Source organism: Pseudophryne corroboree, chromosome 3, assembly GCF_028390025.1.
Source record: "Pseudophryne corroboree isolate aPseCor3 chromosome 3, aPseCor3.hap2, whole genome shotgun sequence".
NCBI lineage: Eukaryota > Metazoa > Chordata > Amphibia > Anura > Myobatrachidae > Pseudophryne > Pseudophryne corroboree.
The window spans coordinates 34,363,072-34,387,684 of NC_086446.1; the positions used below are offsets into that span (position 1 = coordinate 34,363,072).

The 24,613-nt window shown below is 45.7% G+C and overlaps 1 protein-coding gene across 3 annotated transcripts in view; it reads left to right on the forward strand.

Annotated features, from left to right (window-relative positions):
• The window catches only part of LOC135054637 (oocyte zinc finger protein XlCOF8.4-like), a 59,647-nt gene extending 42,911 nt beyond the window's left edge, over positions 1-16,736 (forward strand). For 2 of the 3 annotated variants that reach the window (XM_063957861.1, XM_063957860.1), the window contains exons 3-7: positions 5,599-5,787; positions 6,507-6,585; positions 6,705-6,802; positions 6,966-7,053; positions 15,017-16,736. In XM_063957861.1, coding sequence (XP_063813931.1) covers positions 5,599-5,787; positions 6,507-6,585; positions 6,705-6,802; positions 6,966-7,053; positions 15,017-15,909 — 1,347 coding nt within the window. In that variant the 3' untranslated portion in view covers positions 15,910-16,736. The remainder of the gene's footprint in view (positions 1-5,598; positions 5,788-6,506; positions 6,586-6,704; positions 6,803-6,965; positions 7,054-15,016) is intronic. The other variant, XM_063957862.1, reaches the window with a different exon arrangement.
• Positions 16,737-24,613: the final 7,877 nt, after the last annotated feature.

A 24,613-nucleotide genomic window follows, 5' to 3' on the forward strand; every position in this document is an offset into this window, starting at 1 on the left:
CCGACAGGAAGATTTTTCACGACAGGACTGCCTGTGTCGGACGACAAGAAAGCAGTTCTGCAGGTTGCCATTCAGTCTCTGCTGAATGCTGCAGTTGTAATTCCGGTCCCCGTGCAGGAACAGGGGCAGGGTTATTATTCCAGTCTGTTTCTGGTACCAAAACCAGATGGCTCAGTCAGGCCAATATTGAACCTAAAAGGTCTCAATCATTACGTCACTTACCACAGATTCAAGATGGAATCTCTCAGGTCAGTAATTGCAGGGTTAGAGCCGCAGGAATTCATGATTGCGCTGGATCTCAAGGATGCGTACTTACACATTCCGATTTGGCCACCTCACCAGAGTTTCTTAAGGTTTGCGATAAGGCGAGACCATTACCAGTTTCAGGCTCTCCCGTTTGGCCTCTCATCAGCGCCTCGGGTATTCACCAAGGTAATGTCCGTGATGATAGCTCATCTCAGGTCCCTAGGGGTAATAATTGTTCCGTATTTGGACGATCTACTCATAAAGGCTCCGTCTCAACAATTGCTTCTCCAGCATGCTTTGCTAACGTACAATGTACTAGTTCAGCACGGTTGGATAGTCAGTTTAAAGAAATCACATCTAATTCCGTGTCAGCGACTTCAATTCCTAGGGATGATTCTCGATACAGTAAAACAAAAGGTTTACCTGCCACAACAGAAAGTACAGGTCATTCGTCATCTGGTGCAATTAGTGCTCAAGCCACGCACAGTCTCAGTACATTTGTGCATTCGCCTTTTAGGCACAATGGTGGCGGCTTTCGAAGCACTTCAGTTCGGAAGGTTTCACTCACGTCCGTTTCAACTGGAGGTGTTAGCGCAATGGTCGGGATCACATCTGCAGTTGCACCACAGGGTGAGATTGTCGCCACAAGTCAGGGTGTCTCTTCTCTGGTGGTTAAAAATACACAATCTATCTGCAGGGAGACGATTCGGCGTCGTGAATTGGATAATTCTGACAACAGACGCAAGTCTCAGAGGTTGGGGAGCTGTAGTTCAGAGTCATCGGCTCCAGGGCCTCTGGGCAAATCACGAAAGATCGCTATCCATAAATGTTCTGGAACTCAGGGCGATTTACAATGCTCTAAGACAAGCAGTGTACATGTTTCGTTTTCAGACTGTTCAGGTGCAGTCAGACAATGCGACGGCAGTCGCATACATAAACAAACAAGGAGGAACGAGAAGCCGCATGGCAATGCGGGAAGTAGCTCGGATCCTCAGATGGGCCGAATATCACCAGGTGATATTGTCGGCAGTGTTCATTCCGGGAGTGGACAACTGGGAGGCAGATTTTCTCAGTCGTCGGGATTTTCATCCAGGAGAGTGGGCATTAAATCCAGAAGTATTTCAGATGTTGATCCAGAAGTGGGGGTACCCTCAGGTGGATCTGATGGCATCCCGCCACAATCATCAGGTGTCACGATATATGTCCAGAACAAGAGATCCAGGGGCAGTGGCGGTGGATGCTCTCACAGCCACGTGGCCGTACAGCCTTGTGTATCTGTTTCCACCGTTTCCGCTGCTCCCGCTGTTGCTAAAACGGATCAAGAGAGGGTCCGTCACAGTCATACTAATAGCGCCTCATTGGCCTCGGAGGGCTTGGTTCTCGGATCTCCTCGGGTTACTCGCAGACGATCCGTGGCCACTCCCACTACGTCCGGACCTGTTACAACAGGGTCCGTTCCTTTACCCCGATTTAGCGCGGCTGCGTTTGACGGGGTGGCTGTTGAAAAGGCCATCTTAAGAAGAGAGGGCATTCCTGAGTCTGTTATACCAACCATGGTACGAGCTAGGAAGCCGGTTACGGCAGCTCATTATTACAGAATCTGGCGTACTTATATAAGTTGGTGTGAAGCTCGGAAATTTCCGACATCATCTTTTAATTTATCCCGTCTTTTGTTATTTTTACAGATGGGGTTAGATGGAGGACTACGTCTTTCCACACTAAAGGTGCAGGTATCTGCGTTGTCAATTTTCTTTCAAAGGAAATTGGCCTCGTTGCCGTCAATACATACGTTTTTACAGGGTGTAAAGAGGATACAGCCTCCTTTCATTCCACCTACAGCACCATGGGACTTGAATCTGGTTTTAGATTTCTTACAGTCCGATTACTTTGAACCTTTACGACAAGTGGATATTAAATTTCTCACTTGGAAAACGATTTTTCTTTTAGCCTTAGCTTCGGCTAGGCGTGTTTCAGATCTGGGTGCCTTGTCGTGCAAGTCACCGTATTTAGTTTTTCATGATGACAGAGCGGAACTTCGGACGAATCCCGCTTTTCTACCAAAGGTAGTGTCGTCTTTTCACATCAATCAACCAATAGTAGTTCCTGTGTTAACAGGAGATTCTGGAACGTTGGATGTGGTTCGCGCATTGCGCATCTATGTATCCCGAACGTCTACTGTGCGTAAAACGGATACGTTGTTTGTTCTCTATGATGCGGCTAAGAGGGGTTGGCCAGCCTCTAAGCAAACCTTATCCAGATGGATCAAACTGACCATACGTCAGGCTTACCTTTATGCTAGGTTACAGCCACCTACTTCAGTAACAGCTCATTCCACACGTTCTGTGGGAACGTCATGGGCAGCGAGTCGTGGGGCTTCTACGACACAGCTTTGCCGTGCGGCTACTTGGTCTTCAGTGCACACGTTTGTGCGCTTTTACAAGTTTGATACTTTCGCGGCATCAGCATCTAGCTTTGGCCGTTTAATGTTACAAGTGCCAAACAGCTCTCCCACCACGGAGGAAACTTTGGTACATCCCAAGAGTACTCCAGTGACCCCTAGTGGATGATAAAGAAAATAGGATTTTGGTACTTACCAGGTAAATCCTTTTCTTTGAATCCATAGGGGGCACTGGACGCCCACCCAGAGCAGTTTACCTGTTTTAGGAAGTTCAGTGGTTCTTATGGTAACACACTTTCACGACTGGTTTAAATTTAACAAGGGTTAATCAGTTATGGTGTCAACTGTTTAGTTGTCTGTTACGTTTTGTGTCAACTTTATTGTTGTCCGTGAGATTATATGTAATTCTCCTTTGGTCAATCTCTCTATCGATCCTGTTCGGCTCAGTAAAAAACACTGAAGTGCTCGAGGATATGGAGGGGAGGAGTAGTCTCAAAAATTAATTTATTCAGTGCCTTCTTCCGGTGGAAGCCGTCCATATCCCCAAGAGTACTCCAGTGCCCCCTATGGATTCAAAGAAAAGGATTTACCTGGTAAGTACCAAAATCCTATTTTTAGAGACACCATTGTGACATTTAAAGAAATGCCTTTGGATAGTTTGGTTCTGAACTTTATTAATAATGTTTCGTCTATGTTCCATGAAGTGAGATTTTAATGATCTATTAGTTCTACCTACATATTTCATGTTACACCAACAGATAAGTAGGTACACTACCCAGCTTGACTCACAATTTATAAAGCTAGTAATGGCGTATTCTTTGTTTGCTAGATCTGATGGAATTAATTAATTAATTACATGATGACAAGTAGTGCATTTGGTTTTTATAGTTCCTACTAATAATACATTTAATCTCTCCTGACTGGTTTTTAAATGTTGAGATATAAGGTAAATCTATTTGTGTTGCAATGGGGATTTTCTTTGGTTCAGAATATAGTAACAGTATTCAACCCATTAGTAAAAACTTCCTCAAATGCAGTTTGTAATACATTTTTGGGGTAACCTCTTGTCTGAAAGGCGGCCACCATATCTGCTGACTGTTTTTAAAAAATGTCATCAGAGGAATAGTTCCGCCTTATGCGCATAAATTGCCCCTTAGGAATATTTGTCTTCCAAGGGGCATAGTATGCGCTCTTATAATGTAAATAGGCATTGTTGCCAACCTCCTTAAAATGGTTGGAGGTGTATATATGACCATCCAATATTTTTAGAGTCACGTCCAGGAATGTGATCTCAGACGAGTTATAAGTATGTGTAAAATTCAAATTAAAGGTGTTGGTGTTGAGAAAAGAAACAAAATCTAAAGTTGTGTTAAGTTCCCGATCCCAAATAAAAAATAGATCATCTATGTAACGACCATAGAGAACCAGATGTCCGCCAAACCCGCCCCCCCCCCCCCCCCCCACACACACACACACACGAGTTGGTCCTCAGCCGTGCCCATGTAGAGGTTGGCGCGAATCTGGTTCCCATGGCTGTTCAGAAAATCCCTGTGTCTCTCTGAGAGGTCATTGTCCAAAAATAGACATTCCTTAATCACTTGTAAACCTAACAGGTGGGGAATGTTTGAATGCAGACTTTGTACGTCCAATGTTAAAGCATATGATGGTTTCCACGCAATATTATGAATAAGTTGCAGGAAGTGTGTTGTATCGCGGATGTGTGACCTCAACAGAGAGACATGGAGTTGTAGATAACTATCCATATAGAAGGAAAGATTAGAAGTTAAGGAGATAACACCCAATATAATGGGACATCCGGGGGCTGAAGTAATGGACTTGTGTATTTCGGGAAGGTGATAATAGATGGAAATAGAAGGAAAAGAAGGAAGAGGAAACCGCAACTCCTCTTTAGAGATGACTCCATCTTGATTAGCTGATAATAGTTGTTGTAATTCCACCAGAAAGTTGGCAGTAGGGTCACTAGGAAGTTTCTTATAGAAAGATAAATCATCTAGTTGTCTGGTAGCTTCTTTTATATAGTCCACTCGATCTTTGATTACCAGACCACCACCTTTATCGGCCTCTTTTTAATTATTATAGAGGTCTCCTTTGTTAATTTATTGATGGTCTTCCTCTTATCCCTTATTAGGGAGACTGACTATCTCCCACAACAGCTGCTAGGAGAGACAGCTCGTGTGTGTGCCAGACATTTATATACAGGTTGAGTATCCCTTATCCAACATGCTTGGGACCAGAGGTATTTTGGATATGGGAGTTTTCCGTATTTTGGAATAATTGCATACCATAATGGGATATCATGGTGATGGGACCTAAATCTAAGAACAGAATGCATTTATGTTTCATATACACCTTATACACACAGCCTGAAGGTAATTTTAGCCAATATTTTTTATAACTTTGTGCATTAAACAAAGTGTGTCTACATTCACACAATTCATTTATGTTTCATATACACCTTATACACACAGCCTGAAGGTCATTTAATACAATATTTTTAATAACTTTGTGTATTAAACAAAGTTTGTGTACATTGAGCCATTAAAAAACAAAGGTTTCACTATCTCACTCTCACTCAAAAAAGTCCGTATTTCGGAATATTCCGTATTTCAGAATATTTTGATATGGGATACTCAACCTGTACTTATATAATTTATTTATTTTTAATACAGGAACATGACTGGGGAGGTTAGAGGATCTGAGAGTGTCACAGCGACAACACTTATATCTATAGTAATAATACAGGGACATGACTGGGGAGGTGAGGAGATCTGGGAGTGTCACAGTGACATCATACAGGGACATGACTGGGGAGGTGAGTGGATCTGGGAGTGTCACAGTGACATCACTTATATCTATAGTAATAATACAGGGGCATGACTAAGGAGGTGAGAGGATCTGGGATCTTTTATGTTGATGTCTTCCCCAATACACAGGATTACACAGTAGTGAAGACATCCGGTGAGTGTGAGACACCCAGCAACCGACCATGTGTGTCAGGAGAACTGAGGATGTCCCAGAGCCGCATCACGGTGCCTCGCCCTCACTCACTGATACATGAGAGACACAATGATCAAAAGATCCTGGAACTCACCAACAAGATCATTCAGCTGCTAACTGGAGAGGTGACTGCTGGGAATGGGACATTATACAGTAACACCAAGGGATGTGTCTGGGTGATGACTGGAGAGGTAACTGCTGGAAATGGGGTTATTATACAATAACACCAAGGAACATGTCTGGGTGATGACTGGAGAGGTGACTGCTGGGAATGGGACATTATACAGTAACACCAGGGGACGTGTCTGGGTGATGACTGGAGAGGGGGCTGCTGGGAATGGGACGTTATACAGTAACACCAGGGGATGTGTCTGGGTGATGACTGGAGAGGTGACTGCTGGGAATGGGACATTATACGGTAACACCAGGGGACGTGTCTGGGTGATGACTGGAGAGGTGACTGCTGGGAATGGGACATTATACAGTAACACCAGGGGATGTGTCTGGGTGATGACTGGAGAGGTGACTGCTGGGAATGGGGCATTATACAGTAACACCAGGGGACGTGTTTGGGTGATGACTGGAGAGGTGACTGCTGGGAATGGGACATTATACAGTAACACCAGGGGACGTGTCTGGCTGATGACTGGAGAGGTGACTGCTGGGAATGGGACATTATACAGTAACACCAGGGAACATGTCCGGGTGATGACTGGAGAGGTGACTGCTGGGAATGGAACATTATACAGTAACACCAGGGGATGTGTCTGGGTGATGACTGTATCACTGTGTGTGTCAGATTCCTATAAGGTTTCAGGATGTCTCTGTCTATCTCTCCATGCAGGAGGAGGAGTACATAGAGGAATACAGGGGTCTGTACAAGGACGTGATGATGGAAAATCACTGGCCCCTCACATCACTGGGTAAGAGGAGACTGTCATGTATTGTTCAGGGGAGAGCAGGTTTGGGGGCACCCTATATACACACATAATCTGAAAGTCACATATATACACTGTACTCAGTCACTGTGTGTCTCCTACAGATGGGCCCAATAACAGAGATACCCCAGAGAGATGTTCCCGTCCTCTGTATTCCCAGGACTGTACAGAGGAGAATCACTGGATCCCACAGGAGAATCCGGTAGGTGGGATTTAGGGTCTCGTCAAATACAAAGTGACTGTCACTGTATGATTTGCAATGTGTCTGTGTGTGTCTTATACAGTGATATTCTACTGCTTAACTTAGTGGCTAAATGTTTCAAAGTTTTATGTATTTATTAAGTGAGTATATCACTTATATTAAGGCAGAAGATATTAAGCGAGAAAGAGAGACATATGTGAGAGGTGATCGGCAGTGTAAGGAGGAGGAAATCCCTACAGATATCAGCACAGGTGAGTAGTAATCACTTATTACAGAAAAGTGTCACATATTCTCCTTGCTCAGTCACTGCAGCAATCTCTTATACTACACCCTCCTCTGTCAGTACAGACTAATGAAGATAAGTGTCTGCCCAGTAGGGGAGTCAGGATCCATCAGTCCCTATTATAGTCCTGCTCTCCCCCTCACATCATGTCACTGTGTGCTACCAGCCCAGAGATCTGACCAGTCTCCTCCCCACACTCTCTGGTGTATCTCATACATCAGGAGCCATCAACCACTATTATACTCCTGCTCTCCCCCTCACATCATGTTACTGTGTGTTACCAGCCCAGAGATCTGACCAGTGTCTTCCCCACACTCTCTGGTGTATCTCATATATCAGCAACCATCATCCCCTATTATACTCCTGGTCTCCCCTCACATCATGTCACTGTGTGTTACCAGCCCAGAGATCTGACCAGTCTCCTCCCCGCACTCTCTGGTGTATCTCATACATCAGGAGCCATCAGCTCCTATTATACTCCTGCACCCCCCAGACATCATGTCACTGTGTGTTACCAGCCCAGAGATCTGACCAGTCTCCTCCCCACACTCTCTGGTGTATCTCATACATCAGTACAAGGAGCGTCACCATAGTGATTTTGACTGATCAGTAGGGTGACTCTTGCTGTGCAGTAATAGTAATATATGTATGTGTGTGTATATAAGTGATGTGCACCGGAAATTTTTCGGGTTTTGGTTTTGGATTCGGTTTCGCGGCCGTGTTTTGGATTCGGACGCGTTTTGGCAAAACCTCCCTGAAATTTTTTTGTCGGATTCGGGTGTGTTTTGGATTTGGGTGTTTTTTTACAAAAAACCCTCAAACAGCTTAAATCATAGAATTTGGGGGTCATTTTGATCCCATAGTATTATTAACCTCAATAACCATAATTTCCACTAATTTCCAGCCTATTCTGAACACCTCACAATATTATTTTTAGTCCTAAAATTTGCACCGAGGTCGCTGGATGACTAAGCTAAGCGACCCAAGTGGCCGACACAAACACCTGGCCCATCTAGGAGTGGCACTGCAGTGTCAGACAGGATGGCAGATTTAATAAATAGTCCCCAAACAGCACATGATGCAAAGAAAAAAAAGAGGTGCACCAAGGTCACTGGATGGCTAAGCTAAGCAACCCAAGTGGCCGACACAAACACCTGGCCCATCTAGGAATGGCACTGCAGTGTCAGACAGGATGGCACTTCAAAAAATTGTCCCCAAACAGCACATGATGCAAAGAAAAAAAGAGGTGCACCAAGGTCGCTGGATGGCTAAGCTAAGCGACCCAAGTGGCCGACACAAACACCTGGCCCATCTAGGAGTGGCACTGCAGTGTCAGACAGGATGGCACTTCAAAAAATAGTCCCCAAACAGCACATGATGCAAAGAAAAATGAAAGAAAAAAAAGGTGCAAGATGAAATTGTCCTTGGGCCCTCCCACCCACCCTTATGTTGTATAAACAGGACATGCACACTTTAACAAACCCATCATTTCAGCGACAGGGTCTGCCACACGACTGTGACTGAAATGACTGGTTGGTTTGGGCCCCCACCAAAAAAGAAGCAATCAATCTCTCCTTGCACAAACTGGCTCTACAGAGGCAAGATGTCCACCTCCTCCTCATCGTCCGATTCCTCACCCCTTTCACTGTGTACATCCCCCTCCTCACAGATTATTAATTCGTCCCCACTGGAATCCACCATCTCAGGTTCCTGTGTACTTTCTGGAGGCAATTTCTGGTGAATGTCTCCATGGAGGAATTGATTATAATTCATTTTGATGAATATCATCATCTCCACATTTTCTGGAAGTAACCTTGTACGCCGATTGCTGACAAGGTGAGCGGCTGCACTAAACACTCTTTCGGAGTACACACTGGAGGGGGGGGCAACTTAGGTAAAATAAAGCCAGTTTCTGCAAGGGCCTCCAAATTGCCTCTTTTTCCTGCCAGTATACGTACGGACTGTCTGACGTGCCTACTTGGATGCGGTCACTCATATAATCCTCCAATATTCTTTCAATGGTGACAGAATCATATGCAGTGACAGTAGACGACATGTCAGTAATCGTTGGCAGGTCCTTCAGTCCGGACCAGATGTCAGCACTCGCTCCAGACTGCCCTGCATCACCGCCAGCGGGTGGGCTCGGAATTCTTAACCTTTTCCTCGCAGCCCCAGTTGCGGGAGAATGTGAAGGAGGAGCTGTTGACGGGTCACGTTCCGCTTGACTTGACAATTTTCTCACCAGCAGGTCTTTGAACCTCTGCAGACTTGTGTCTGCCGGAAAGAGAGATACAACGTAGGTTTTAAATCTAGGATCGAGCACGGTGGCCAAAATGTAGTGCTCTGATTTCAACAGATTGACCACCCGTGAATCCTGGTTAAGCGAATTAAGGGCTCCATCCACAAGTCCCACATGCCTAGCGGAATCGCTCTGTTTTAGCTCCTCCTTCAATCTCTCCAGCTTCTTCTGCAAAAGCCTGATGAGGGGAATGACCTGACTCAGGCTGGCAGTGTCTGAACTGACTTCACGTGTGGCAAGTTCAAAGGGTTGCAGAACCTTGCACAACGTTGAAATCATTCTGCACTGCGCTTGAGTCAGGTGCATTCCCCCTCCTTTGCCTATATCGTAGGTAGCTGTATAGGCTTGAATGGCCTTTTGCTGCTCCTCCATCTTCTGAAGCATATAGAGTGTTGAATTCCACCTCGTTACCACCTCTTGCTTCAGATGATGGCGGGGCAGGTTCAGGAGTGTTTGCTGGTGTTCCAGTCTTCGGCACGCGGTGGCTGAATGCCGAAAGTGGCCCGCAATTCTTCGGGCCACCGACAGCATCTCTTGCACGCCCCTGACGTTTTTTAAATAATTCTGCACCACCAAATTCAATGTATGTGCAAAACATGGGACGTGCTGGAATTTGCCCACGTGTAATGCACGCACAATATTGGTGGCGTTGTCCGATGTCACAAATCCCCAGGAGAGTCCAATTGGGGTAAGCCATTCTGCGATAATGTTCCTCAGTTTCCGTAAGAGGTTGTCAGCTGTGTGCCTCTTATGGAAAGCGGTGATACAAAGCGTAGCCTGCCTAGGAACGAGTTGGCGTTTGCGAGATGCTGCTACTGGTGCCGCCACTGCTGTTCGTGCTGCGGGAGGCAATACATCTACCCAGTGGGCTGTCAGTCATATAGTCCTGAGTCTGCCCTGCTCCACTTGTCCACATGACCGTGGTTAAGTGGACATTGGGTACAACTACATTTTTTAGGGCACTGGTGACTCTTTTTCTGAGGTCTGTGTACATTCTCGGTATCGCCTGCCTAGAGAAGTGGAACCTAGATGGTATTTGGTACCGGGGACAAACTACCTCAAGAAATTCTATAATTCCCTGTGAATTAGCGGTGGATACCGGACACACGTTTAACACTATCCAGGCTGCCAAGGCCTGAGTTATCTGCTTTGCAGCAGGATGACTGCTGTGATATTTCATCTTCCTCACAAAGGACTGTTGGACAGTCAATTGCTTACTGGAAGTAGTACAAGTGGTCTTCAGACTTCCCCTCTGGGATGACGATCGACTCCCAGCAGCAACAACAGCAGCGCCAGCAGCAGTAGGCGTTACACTCAAGGATGCATCGGAGGAATCCCAGGCAGGAGAGGACTCGTCAGACTTGACAGTGACATGGCCTGCAGGACTATTGTCTTTCCTGTCTAAGGAGGAAATTGACACTGAGGGAGTTGGTGGTGTGGTTTGCAGGAGCTTGGTTACTAGAGGAAGGGATTTAGTTGGCAGTGGACTGCTTCCGCTGTCACCCAAAGTTTTTGAACTTGTCAATGACTTCTGATGAATGCGCTCCAGGTGACGTATAAGGGAGGATGTTCCTAGGTGGTTAACGTCCTTACCCCTACTTATTACAGCTTGACAAAGGCAACACACGGCTTGACAAATGTTGTCCGCATGTCTGTTAAAATAATCCCACACCGACGAGGTGATTTTTTTTGTAATTTGACCAGGCATGTCAATGGCCATATTCGTCCCATGGACAACAGGTGTCTCCCCGGGTGCCTGACTTAAACAAACCACCTCACCATCAGAATCCTCCTTGTCAATTTCCTCCTCAGCGCTAGCAACACCCATATCCTCATCCTGGTGTACTTCAACAGTGACATCTTCAATTTGACTATCAGGAACTGGACTGCGGGTGCTCCTTCCAGCACTTGCAGGGGGTGTGCAAATGGTGGAAGGCGCCACCTCTTCCCGTCCAGTGTTGGGAAGGTCAGGCATCGCAACCGACACAATTGGACTCTCTTGGGGATTTGTGATTTAGAAGAACGCACAGTTCTTTGCTGTGCTTTTGGCAGCTTAAGTCTTTTCATTTTTCTAGCGAGAGGATGAGTGCTTCCATCCTCGTGAATCTGAACCACTAGCCATGAACATAGGCCAGGGCCTCAGCCGTTCCTTGCCACTCCGTGTCGTAAATGGCATATTGGCAAGTTTACGCTTCTCATCAGACGCTTTTAATTTTGATTTTTGGGTCATTTTACTGAACTTTTGTTTTTTGGATTTTACATGCTCTCTACTATGACATTGGGCATCGGCCTTGGCAGACGACGTTGATGGCATTTCATCGTCTCGGCCATGACTAGTGGCAGCAGCTTCAGCACGAGGTGGAAGTGGATCTTGATCTTTCCCTATTTTACCCTCATTTTTGTTCTCCATTTTTTAATGTGTGGAATTATATGCCAGTAATATATCAATAGCAATGGCCTACTGTACCGTACTGCTATATATTATACACTGGTGGTCAGCAAAATTCTGCACTGTCCTCCTACTATATATACTGCGCACAACTAAAATGCACCACAGGTATGGATGGATAGTATACTTGACGACACAGAGGTAGGTAGAGCAGTGGCCTACTGTACCGTATTGCTATATATTATATACTGGTGGTCAGCAAAATTCTGCACTGTCCTCCTACTATATATACTGCGCACAACTAAAATGCACCACAGGTATGGATGGATAGTATACTTGACGACACAGAGGTAGGTAGAGCAGTGGCCTACTGTACCGTACTGCTATATATTATATACTGGTGGTCAGAAAAATTCTGCACTGTCCTCCTACTATATATATACTGCGCACAACTAAAATGCACCACAGGTATGGATGGATAGTATACTTGACGACACAGAGGTAGGTAGAGCAGTGGACTACTGTACCGTACAGCTATATATTATATACTGGTGGTCAGCAAAATTCTGCACTGTCCTCCTACTATATATACTGCGCACAACTTAAATGCACCACAGGTATGGATGGATAGTATACTTGACGACACAGAGGTAGGTAGAGCAGTGGACTACTGTACCGTACTGCTATATATTATATACTGGTGGTCAGCAAAATTCTGCACTGTCCTCTTACTATATATACTGTGCACAACTAAAATGCACCACAGGTATGGATGGATAGTATACTTGACGACACAGAGGTAGGTAGAGCAGTGGACTACTGTACCGTACTGCTATATAATACTGGTGGTCACTGGTCAGCAAAATTCTGCACTGTCCTCCTACTATATACTACAATGCAGTACAGATATGGAGCGTTTTTCAGGCAGAGAACGTAGATATTTGCAAGCACACTGAGCACAGATATTTGCAAGCACACTGAGCACTGTTAGGGTCTCCTGCTCTGTGCTGCCACGTCGTCATGGCAACCGGGAGACAAGTGCTAGCGGAGTAACCTGAGCGTAGCTGATACTCCGGTTCGGGTCTTTTGCTGTGCAGTGGTTACAGGCTCTGTGCACGGCAGGGGATCCGGTGCTGGTTTTTGTGCTCACAGTCTGTGAGGTCTGAGTGGGGCGTGGACAGCACCTGCTATATAAACCCTCTTCTCAGGTTAGGCAGATGCTGCTGAATCTTTGTTGGTTAGTCAGTTCCTGAAAGCTAGCTAGTACTGTGTAAACTTTGTATTTGTTTGTTGCTTACTGCAAATAGGCCTTGGGATTTGGTATTACACTCTGCCAATCCAGACCTAGCAGTAAGACTGGAGTCAGTCGTTTAACCTGCTGGGGTTCTTTTGCTACTCTGTGAACCTAGCAAGTTTGCGGCTGTATTCTCAGACTTGCCTGCCAAAATCCTTTCTCACTGTGCAAGGTGTTCAGGTGTCAGTTTAGTGGCAGTAAGCTGAACCAGTGCACTGCAAGTGAGGACTAGGATTGTGGAGACTCTCCTTGTGTCTATTATTCCATCTCTGACCAAGGAGTTTACTGCCACACCCGTTGGTAACCCTTTAGGGTTTTGCTGTTGCCCTTAGCAACAGCATTTCGGGTTCTCTACGTATTAAATCACTACATCTCGCTTCTTTCCATCTGAGCATTCCTAACACTAGGGAGACACCCAGTTTCTTAGCCTTTGGGCTTCTCTGTTCACTTTGTGTTTATTTTGTTACCCTATCACCTTCTGTGTATGTAATGTCATATTCCCCAGTCTGTCTGTGAGTTCATTTGTTTTGCATCCCTCTCCGTTCAGACACCAGTACATTCCTGCTGGCACTGGTGTGCATAACAAGCACAGATATTTGCAGCACACTGAGCACAGATATTTGCAGCACACTGAGCACAGATATTTGCAGCACACTGAGCACAGATATTTGCAGCACACTGAGCACAGATATTTGCAGCACACTGAACACAGAAACTGAGAGAACGCTGCACGTCCTCTCCCTATCATCTCCAATGCACAAGTGAAAATGGCGGCGACGCGCGGCTCCTTATATAGAATACAAATCTCGCGAGAATCCGACAGCGGGATGATGACGTTCGGGCGCGCTCGGTTTAACCGAGCAAGGTGGGAGGATCCGAGTCTGCCTCAGAACCGTGTAAAATGGGTGAAATTCGGGGGGGGTTCGGATTCCGAGGAACCGAACCCGCTCATCACTAGTGTGTGTGTGTGTGTATGTATATATATATATATATATATATATACTGTACTATGTAATGTATAAAACATTTTTTTAAATCCAAGCCATATACTTGCAATTCGACTGCCTACGTTAATACATGTAACAGTATGCACATTATGGGTGTGTGATGTGAAGCTGTGAGGTCACAGGCCATGTGATATAATACTCCTATACTGACACTACAGCATATGTATCAGGGACTATGCACAACATGGGCCAGTAAGGGGAAACTACATCTCACTGCCCAGAGTAATGATCCTGTATAAGAGGGTATTGGTGATATCTGATGCCTGAGGGAGTGGGGGCTTCCTGACATCAGACCTAGCTGGAAGCAGAGAAACTCCCAGACTCCTCCGTATCACATTCTACCTTCCCCATGGCCCTGGCATAGAGAGATGATAAATTATAGGACTCTGATGAGGATGTCAGGACTTAGTTTTTCTGCTTCCTACCAAGAGAAACGTGATGGTGTTACCGCTCTCATAGTAGGAATGTCTGCACCATGATGGGATCACCATCAGCTTGTGGGCACCATTTATAAGACACATGGAACCTATGAAGTTGATGCCCCCTCTGTTCACAATGAGTTATCACATAACACCCACACTACTCACCTGCTCTGTGATAGTTGGACACTGATACATATAGATCTATATTAGTGTATGAGGAGCCTCCTGCTATATTGCTTCCACTGATGGTGAAAAGTCCTTAGCTCATATCCTGGGGTTTCTCAGAGGCCACTAGGACAAGTGTTGTAGCTCACACACTTATCAGGTGGATCCAGTTCTATTATAAGTCAATGTTTTATCTGTGCAGCAATAGAGTCCTATTTATGTATGTACATGTATAATTGTAATAACCTGTCGTTGTAAGATTAAAATAAAACAACTGAGCATCTTGAACTCACTGATAGTATGATAATTTTTTCCTCAAGGTAACAATATTCTATTGTCATATATTTGTTTCTAGCAGATGGAGGCACAAGCTGGAAGACCTCGGAGGAAGATCTCATTTTATTTCCAGATATTAAAATACAAGCTATCATAACACAGGATTCTCTAGGAGACATCCCAATTTCTCTAAATATACATCCAGTACCTCTCAGTACTGATATATCATCTGATCCCTCTGATCATGAGGAATGTTCTCCCGATAACTCAACTATTGCGACTCATAGTGCTGATATATCGTCTGATCCCTTTAATCATGGGGAATGTTCTCTCGATAACTCAAATACTGTTACACACAGTGCTGCTCTTACAGGTGATTCAGTCTTTACCTGTTCTGAATGTGGTAAAGGTTTTGTACGTCAGTCAATGTTGGTTAGACATCAGAGATGTCACAGAGGTGACAGGCCTTTTCCATGTCCTGAGTGTGGGAAATGTTTTACACAGAAATCAAATCTTATTCTACATAAAAGACTTCACACAGGTGAGAGGCCATTTCCATGCTCTGAGTGTGGGAAATGCTTTATACAGAAAACAAATCTTACTCTACACCAGAGAACTCACACAGGTGAGAAACCATATGCATGCTCTGAGTGTGGGAAATGTTTTACACAGAATTCAGCTCTTGTTACACATCAGAGAGGTCACACAGGTGAGAAACCGTTTCTATGCACTGAGTGTGGGAAATGTTTTACATACAAAGCCGATCTTGTTAAACATCAGAGAAGTCACACAGGTGAGAGGCCATTTCCATGTTATGTGTGTGGGAAAAGATTTAAACAGAAATGTGTTCTTGTTAGGCATCAGGGAACTCACACTGGTGTGAGACCATTTCCATGCTCTGAGTGTGGGAAATACTTTGCACAGAAGTCAAATCTTGTTATACATCAGAAAATCCACATAAGGAAGAACTGATTGTCATGTAGTGTCTGGGTTGTAGGAGTGCGTGTCTGAGCAGGAATATTCATGTCTTAATGGAGCTTTTTAGTACTTGTGGGATCTGAGGGTGTATTTTATGGCATGTTGGACTACTTTGGAGCAAGTGTGGGACATTTTAGGATGAATGGCGTGGGCTTGCCCAGGTTGTTTTCAGTTTTTTTTCTTTAGTTTTGAAATAAAGGGATGTATATGTGCCTTTTGAATGAATTCCACACATGGTGCGGATGCAAATCACAAAGTTACTGTATGTATAAAGTTAATGATAAAAAACGAGCCATGATAAAGTAGGTAAAATATATACATCAGTCTGATAGTGTAGTGCAGGGGTTCTCAAACTCGGTCCTCAGGACCCCACACAGTGCATGTTTTGCAGGTAACCCAGCAGGTGCACAGGTGTAATAATTACTCACTGACACTTTTTAAAAGGTCCACAGGTGGAGCTAATTATTTCACTTGTGATTTTGTGAGGAGACCTGCAAAACATGCACTGTGTGGGGTCCTGAGGACCGAGTTTGAGAACCTGTGGTGTAGTAAATGCGTAAAATAAAACAAACCAAAAACCGATCAAATAACTAAACTTGAAAACTGTTGGGTTACATCCAATGATGTAAGTTAAAGTGGGTTATATATTGGTGTGTGATGTACCTAATGGGGCCAATTCAAATGTTTTGTGGGCGCCCAAATGTAATATTCAGTTGTCTTGCACACAGTAAAGAACTTTGTATTGCATGATGTCCACTGAAGTGGACATGTGATTTTACATCAGCTGTTAAAAATAAATAAATTGAGTGTTTGGATCAAAACATCTACCATATTATGCCCTAAATGTGACTTTCCTTGATTGTTTTTTTTTTTTTTTTTAACCTGCTCTGCTATCTTTTAAAAATATATATATTTTATAGAAATCCCTGAAGTGCTCGGGGGTGGTGAACCTTTCTCAGCTATTTTTGAATAATATATTCATTGAGAAAATGCAAACAGTACAGGTAAAATGAAAGACACAAAGACATAGGGGTATATAATTAAAGTCGGATCCATTCCGTCATGAATTTGTCAGAATAGATCCGACAGGACCTATTCAATGAACAGTCGGATTTGACCATTCCCGACCATCCGAATTCGACCTTAAAAAGAGTCGGATTGAAATGAGGGAGCTGAGAGGAGGAGACGGGGAGAGAAGCGGCTACAGCAGCGTAGCAGTAGAATGGGGCACAGCCACCAGACCTCACGGCAGCGTCCACCCGGCTCTAGGACCTCGTTTGCTGGAGCCGGGTGGACACTGCCATGAGTGGCGGTGGTGCCCCATTCTCCTGCTATGCTGCTGGAGCCGCTTCTTTGCCCCATCTCCCCTCAGCTCCCTCATCTCAATCCGACTTTTTTTAAAGTCGGATTGGGATGGTCGGAAATGGGGCCTAAACCTGCCGGATTTAGCCACGTTTCCAACAGAAGCACGCGGATCGGCGGGTATTCCGCCGATCCACGTGCTTTCTGACAAGTTGGAATTGCCGACTTGTCGGAAAATTCTGGGGTGTATTGAATAGGTCGGAACCCCTTCCGACCTAAAAAAGTCGAAAACTGCCTTCTTTCCAACAGACTGCAGCTTTCGACTGCAATTACATATACCCCCATAGGTACAGACATGGCATGGCAACGAGGCCGAAAAAATCCACACAGGGAAATGGGGTCAGTCGAAATAGAGCAGTCAGAATACAGATGTCCTGATCGAAGATAGATATGGAATGTTATGAGGCCAATAAAAGACGTCAGAAAACTCCTCATACAAGAACATGCGTAACAAAAAGTCCTTAATCGAGAAGGTTAAAAAGGAGGTCTATCACCCTCCAGAACAGCCAATTTATACCAAGTAGTAAGATGCACATATTGCCTAATTCTATCCTTTTCAGCACGAGGAAATGAAACAATATAGGGCAGCCGAATATCAAAAAATGTATGCGCTCGTGATTCAACATCTAATGAACACTCAACCCAATCCATTTGGTATACATAGTTAAGTCTAGGAAGCATACACTGCAAGGATATACGGTCAGTATGGATCCATTTTGAGAAAAAAAAAATTTTTAGCAACCGCAGCTACTTTGGCCAATAAGTGACGGACACAAATAGGTGGCTCAAGGGGTCATGAGGAGGGATAATGATTACATAAAGCCCAAGAAACATTCGCTGTGAATGGTATGCGTAAGGAATTGTTAATATAAGACTGTACTTCATTCCAAAATAATTTGACATTATCACAAGACCACAAACAGTGATGTATATCAGCGTCTGGGAGCGAGCGTTTAAAACAATTCTAATTTTCTGACACACCAATTATGTAACGAAGTTTAGGGGAAAAATAAGCACTATGTAGTATTTTATATTGCATTTCCATGAAGGAGGCTGCAATCAATTGTTTATTTAACAATACTGGGGACTTAATTATTGATTGTATTGAAAGATCAGAAAATGCATCACACCATTTGGCCAAACCAGGGGTAACCCGTGAGAGGTCAAGCTTTTTCCTAATCTGGTCATAAAGTAAAGAAGGAAAGGACCCACTTTACGACCCAATATTAAAGCATCAAAAGTATTGTATGGCTTAAAGGACTGCACTGCAAGTGGTGTGCTTTCTTTTGCTGTGGAGGAACATAAGGCAAACATTAAGACTTACTCGCGGTAGCCGTAGATACCAAATCAGCGAGACCTTCACCAAACAATACACCACCTTTATACGGTAGAGACTCCATAGCTTTCTTAGAGTCAGCATCAGCATTCCATTGATGAATCCATAGTGCTCTTCTAGCTGAGACTGCCATGGCATTGGCCCTTGATCCCAAAAGGCCAATATCTCTCGCCGCTTCCTTTAGGTAGGCTGCAGCTTCCCTGATTTAACCCAGCGTTAAAAGAATGTTATCCCTATCTAGGGTATCTATATCAGATGACAAGTTATCTGCCCACTTTTTGAAAGCACTACTCACCCACGCAGATGCAATAGTTGGTCTGAGTAGTGTACATGTGGTGACGTAAATGGATTTTAACGTATTTTCCTGTCTACGATCCGCAGGATCCTTAAGGGCTGCCGTGTCAGGAGACGGTAAAGCCACCTTTTTAGACAGCCGTGTTAGCGCCTTGTCCACAATGGGTGTTGACTCCCACTTTTCTCTATCCCCAGAGGGGAACGGATACTCCATTTGAATCCTATTGGGAATCAGAAACTTTTTGTCAGGATTTTCCCACATTTTTTCAAAAAGGGTATTCAGTTCATGAGAGGGAGTAATCGTTACCTCAGGTTTCTTTCCCTTATACATACAGACCCTAGTATCAGGAACAGCAGGGTCCTCGGTGAAATGCAACACGTCTTTTATTGCCACAATCATGTACTGAATGCTCTTTGCCAATTTTGGGTCTAATCTGGTATCACTATAGTCGACCCTGGAGTCCGTGTCAGTATCCGTGTCAGTATCTGTGTCTGCCAACTGAGCAAACTAACTAACGTTTCTGTGACCCCGAGGTGGTCTGAACCTGTGACAACACATCCTCCACAGATTTCTTCCATACCTGGTTTTGAGACTCAGATTTATCTAATCTCTTATTAATAAGAGCCACATTAGCATTCAAGGCATTCAACACATTTACCCAATCAGGAGTCGGCGGTGCCGACAGGATCACTCCCACAGCCGTTTCTGCCCCTAACACAGTCTCCTCCTGGGAAGAGCACTCCGCCTCAGACATGCCAACACACGTGTACTGACACCCACAGACACACTGGGCCAATAGGGGACAGACCCACAGTAAAGCCTGTCAGAGAAACACAGAGGGAGTTTGCCAGCTCACAACCCAGCGCTTAACCTGGTTCTGAAACCTTAATATAATGCCTCAGACCCTGCAGCGCTTTTATAATAACTTATTTTAGCACCAAATTTACTGTGCCCCTCCCCCGTTTTGCACCCTGTTACTTGTACAGCAGTGGTGAGGAAGGACCAGCGTCTCTGCAGCTCTGTGAAGAGAAAATGGCGCTGATGAGAGCTGTGAGGGCTAAGCCCCGCCCCCTTTATGTCGCACTTCAGCCCGCTATTTTTCAACTAATTATACTGGCGGGGGTAAGAACACTCTAATTTCACTTTGCCAGTCTCAAAAGAGTTTTTTTAATGCTGCCCAGGGCGCCCCCCCCCCCCCCCCCCCCACACCCTGCACCCAGTAGTGCCGCTGTGTGTGGGAGCATAGTGCGCAGCGCGATCGCTGTGCGGTACCTCAGAAGCCGTCACTGAAGTCTTCTATCTTCTTCTAGTCACCTGACTTCTGGCTCTGCAAGGGGGGGGGGGGTGACGGCGGGCTCTGGGAATGAACCCCTAGGCGTACCTAGTGTTCCAAACCCTCAGGAGCTAATAGTGTCCTGTAGCCAAGAAGCAGATCCTTTAAAATCACTAGAAGTAGGTCTGACTTCTCTCCCCTAAGTCCCACGATGCAGGGAGACAGTTACCAGCAATGCTCCCTGAACATAAAAAAACCTAACAAAGTCTTTTACGAGAAACTCAGTAGAGCTCCTCAGAGTGCATCCAGTCTGCCTGGGCACAGATTCTAAACTGGAGTCTGGAGGAGGGGCATAGAGGGAGGAGCCAGTTCACACCCATTCAAAGTCTTAAAGTGCCCATGTCTCCTGCGGATCCTGTCTATGCCCCATGGTTCTTATTGTGTCCCCAGCATCCTCTAGGACAGGGCTGGCCAAACCAGTCCTCGAGATCTACCAACAGTACACATTTTCCAGATCACCTAGCTGTTGCACAGGTGTAGTCATTACTAATTAAGATGTGCTGCATTCATTCCTAACTGACAATTCTACAGGTCTCCAGGAGGCCTGGAAAACATGAACTGTTGGTAGATCTCGAGGACCGGTTTGGCAAGCCCTGCTCTAGGACGTATGAGAAAATACATTTTAAAGCCAGAATCAACATAAAATACATTGAAAAAGACACTTCCACATAAAATAATTAAAAAATCCAGATCCACATAAAATATATTGAAAAAACCATATTCACATAATACACTTCAGCTCCTCCATGTGTCACTCCAGCCAGCACCCTCCTGTGTCTCTCCAGCCAGCTCCACATTGTATCACTCTTGCCAGCACCCTCCTGTGTCACTCTTGCCAGCCCCCTGCTGTGTCACTCCAGTCAGCTTCCCCATTATGTTTCTCCTACCAGGATCCTTCTGTGTCACTCCAGCCCACCCTCATATGTCACTACAGCCCAGTATCTGGCTCCCTCAATTTCGCCGTAGTGCTGCTGTGTGTCTGGTTGGAGTGCACCAGTTTCCAGGATCTGTTGTGGTCAGGTGACTGAGTGTCGGGAGCCACATTTGAATAAAGAAAGAGCAGCATGCGGCTCAAGAGCCACAGGTTGCACTGGGAGTTCAAATAATAATTTCAAAATATAGCTACGGGATTGAAAGTAGGCAAATAAAGGGATGGGAACCTGGAGATGTAATTCCTTAAGGCTGGACAGATCAAAGACCAAGGAACAATCCTCAACCAAAGATTGATGTATTAGACGAAGTCCCTGGAGGTGCCAAGTAGTAAAAACAACTGCATCTTGAAACTCAATATTATGAATCAAAGGCAAAAAAATAGATCTAGTACAAGACAAGTGCAATCTCTCATGAGAAATGCGCCAAGCCAAATAATAAGAATTTACTTACCGATAATTCTATTTCTCGTAGTCCGTAGTGGATGCTGGGGACTCCGTAAGGACCATGGGGAATAGCGGCTCCGCAGGAGACTGGGCACAAAAGTAAAGCTTTAGAACTACCTGGTGTGCACTGGCTCCTCCCCCTATGACCCTCCTCCAAGCCTCAGTTAGGATACTGTGCCCGGACGAGCGTACACAATAAGGAAGGATTTTGAATCCCGGGTAAGACTCATACCAGCCACACCAATCACACCGTACAACTCGTGATTTAAACCTAGTTAACAGCATGATAACAGAGGAGCCTCTAGAAAAGATGGCTCACTACAGCAATAACCCGATTTTTTGGTAACAATAACTATGTACCAGTATTGCAGACAATCCGCACTTGGGATGGGCGCCCAGCATCCACTACGGACTACGAGAAATAGAATTATCGGTAAGTAAATTCTTATTTTCTCTAACGTCCTAAGTGGATGCTGGGGACTCCGTAAGGACCATGGGGATTATACCAAAGCTCCCAAACGGGCGGGAGAGTGCGGATGACTCTGCAGCACCAAATGAGAGAACTCCAGGTCCTCCTCAGCCAGGGTATCAATTTTGTAGAATTTTACAAACGTATTTGCTCCTGACCAAGTAGCTGCTCGGCAAAGTTGTAAAGCCGAGACCCCTCGGGCAGCCGCCCAAGATGAGCCCATCTTCCTTGTGGAGTGGGCATTTACAGATTTTTGGCTGTGGCAGGCCTGCCACAGAATGTGCAAGCTGAATTGTACTACAAATCCAACGAGCAATAGTCTGCTTAGAAGCAGGAGCACCCAGCTTGTTGGGTGCATACAGGATAAACAGCGAGTCAGATTTTCTGACTCCAGCCGTCCTGGAAACATATATTTTCAGGGCCCTGATAACGTCTAGCAACTTGGAGTCCTCCAAGTCCCTAGTAGCCGCAGGCACCATAATAGGTTGGTTCAGGTGAAACGCTGAAACCACCTTAGGGAGAAACTGAGGACAAGTCCTCAATTCCGCCCTGTCCGAATGGAAAATCAGATAAGGGCTTTTACAGGATAAAGCCGCCAATTCTGACACGCGCCTGGCCCAGGCCAGGGCCAACAGCATGACCACTTTCCATGTGAGATATTTTAACTCCACAGATTTAAGTGGTTCAAACCAATGTGACTTTTGGAACCCAAAAACTACATTGAGATCTCAAGGTGCCACTGGAGGCACAAAAGGAGGCTGTATATGCAGTACCCCTTTTACAACGTCTGAACTTCAGGGACTGAAGCTAGTTCTTTTTGGAAGAAAATTGACAGGGCCGAAATTTGAACCTTAATGGACCCCAATTTCAGGCCCATAGACACTCCTGTTTGCAGGAAATGTAGGAATCAACCCAGTTGAATTTCCTCCGTCGGGCCTTACTGGCCTCGCACCACGCAACATATTTTCGCCAAATGCGGTGATAATGTTTTGCGGTTACATCCTTCCTGGCTTTGATCAGGATAGGGATGACTTCATCCGGAATGCCTTTTTTCCTTCAGGATCCGGCGTTCAACCGCCATGCCGTCAAACGCAGCCGCGGTAAGTCTTGGAACAGACAGGGTCCTTGCTGGAGCAGGTCCCTTCTTAGAGGTAGAGGCCACGGATCCTCCGTGAGCATCTCTTGAAGTTCCGGTTACCAAGTCCTTCTTGGCCAATCCGGAGCCACGAATATAGTGCTTACTCCTCTCCATCTTATCAATCTCAGTACCTTGGGTATGAGAGGCAGATGAGGGAACACATACACTGACTGGTACACCCACGGTGTTACCAGAGCGTCTACAGCTATTGCCTGAGGGTCCCTTGACCTGGCGCAATACCTGTCGAGTTTTTCCCAACGGTTTATAATCATGTGGAAGACTTCTGGGTGAAGTCCCCACTCTCCCGGGTGGAGGTCGTGTCTGCTGAGGAAGTCTGCTTCCCAGTTGTCCACTCCCGGAATTGCTGACAGTGCTATCACATGATTTTCCGCCCAGCGAAGAATCCTTGCAGCTTCTGCCATTGCCCTCCTGCTTCTTGTGCCACCCTGTCTGTTTACGTGGGTGACTGCCGTGATGTTGTCCGACTGGATCAACACCGGCTGACCTTGAAGCAGAGGTCTTGCTAAGCTTAGAGCATTGTAAATGGCCCTTAGCTTCAGGATTTCTCTATCGTCCTAGTGGATGCTGGGGTTCCTGAAAGGACCATGGGGAATAGCGGCTCCGCAGGAGACAGGGCACAAAAAGTAAAGCTTTAGGATCAGGTGGTGTGCACTGGCTCCTCCCCCTATGACCCTCCTCCAAGCCTCAGTTAGATTTTTGTGCCCGGCCGAGAAGGGTGCAATCTAGGTGGCTCTCCTAAAGAGCTGCTTAGAAAAGTTTAGCTTAGGTTTTTTATTTTACAGTGAGTCCTGCTGGCAACAGGATCACTGCAACGAGGGACTTAGGGGAGAAGAAGTGAACTCACCTGCGTGCAGGATGGATTGGCTTCTTTGGCTACTGGACATTAGCTCCAGAGGGACGATCACAGGTACAGCCTGGATGGTCACCGGAGCCTCGCCGCCGGCCCCCTTGCAGATGCTGAAAAGAGAAGAAGGTCCAGAATCGGCGGCAGAAGACTCCTCAGTCTTCTTAAGGTAGCGCACAGCACTGCAGCTGTGCGCCATTGCTCTCAGCACACTTCACACGGCAGTCACTGAGGGTGCAGGGCGCTGGGAGGGGGGCGCCCTGGGAGGCAATGTAAACCTATTTTTTGGCAAAAAATACCTCACATATAGCCTCCGGGGGCTATATGGAGATATTTAACCCCTGCCAGAATCCGTTGAAGAGCGGGAGACGAGCCCGCCGAAAAAGGGGCGGGGCCTATCTCCTCAGCACACAGCGCCATTTTCCCTCACAGAAAGGCTGGAGGGAAGGCTCCCAGGCTCTCCCCTGCACTGCACTACAGAAACAGGGTTAAAACAGAGAGGGGGGGCACTAATTTGGCGTTAG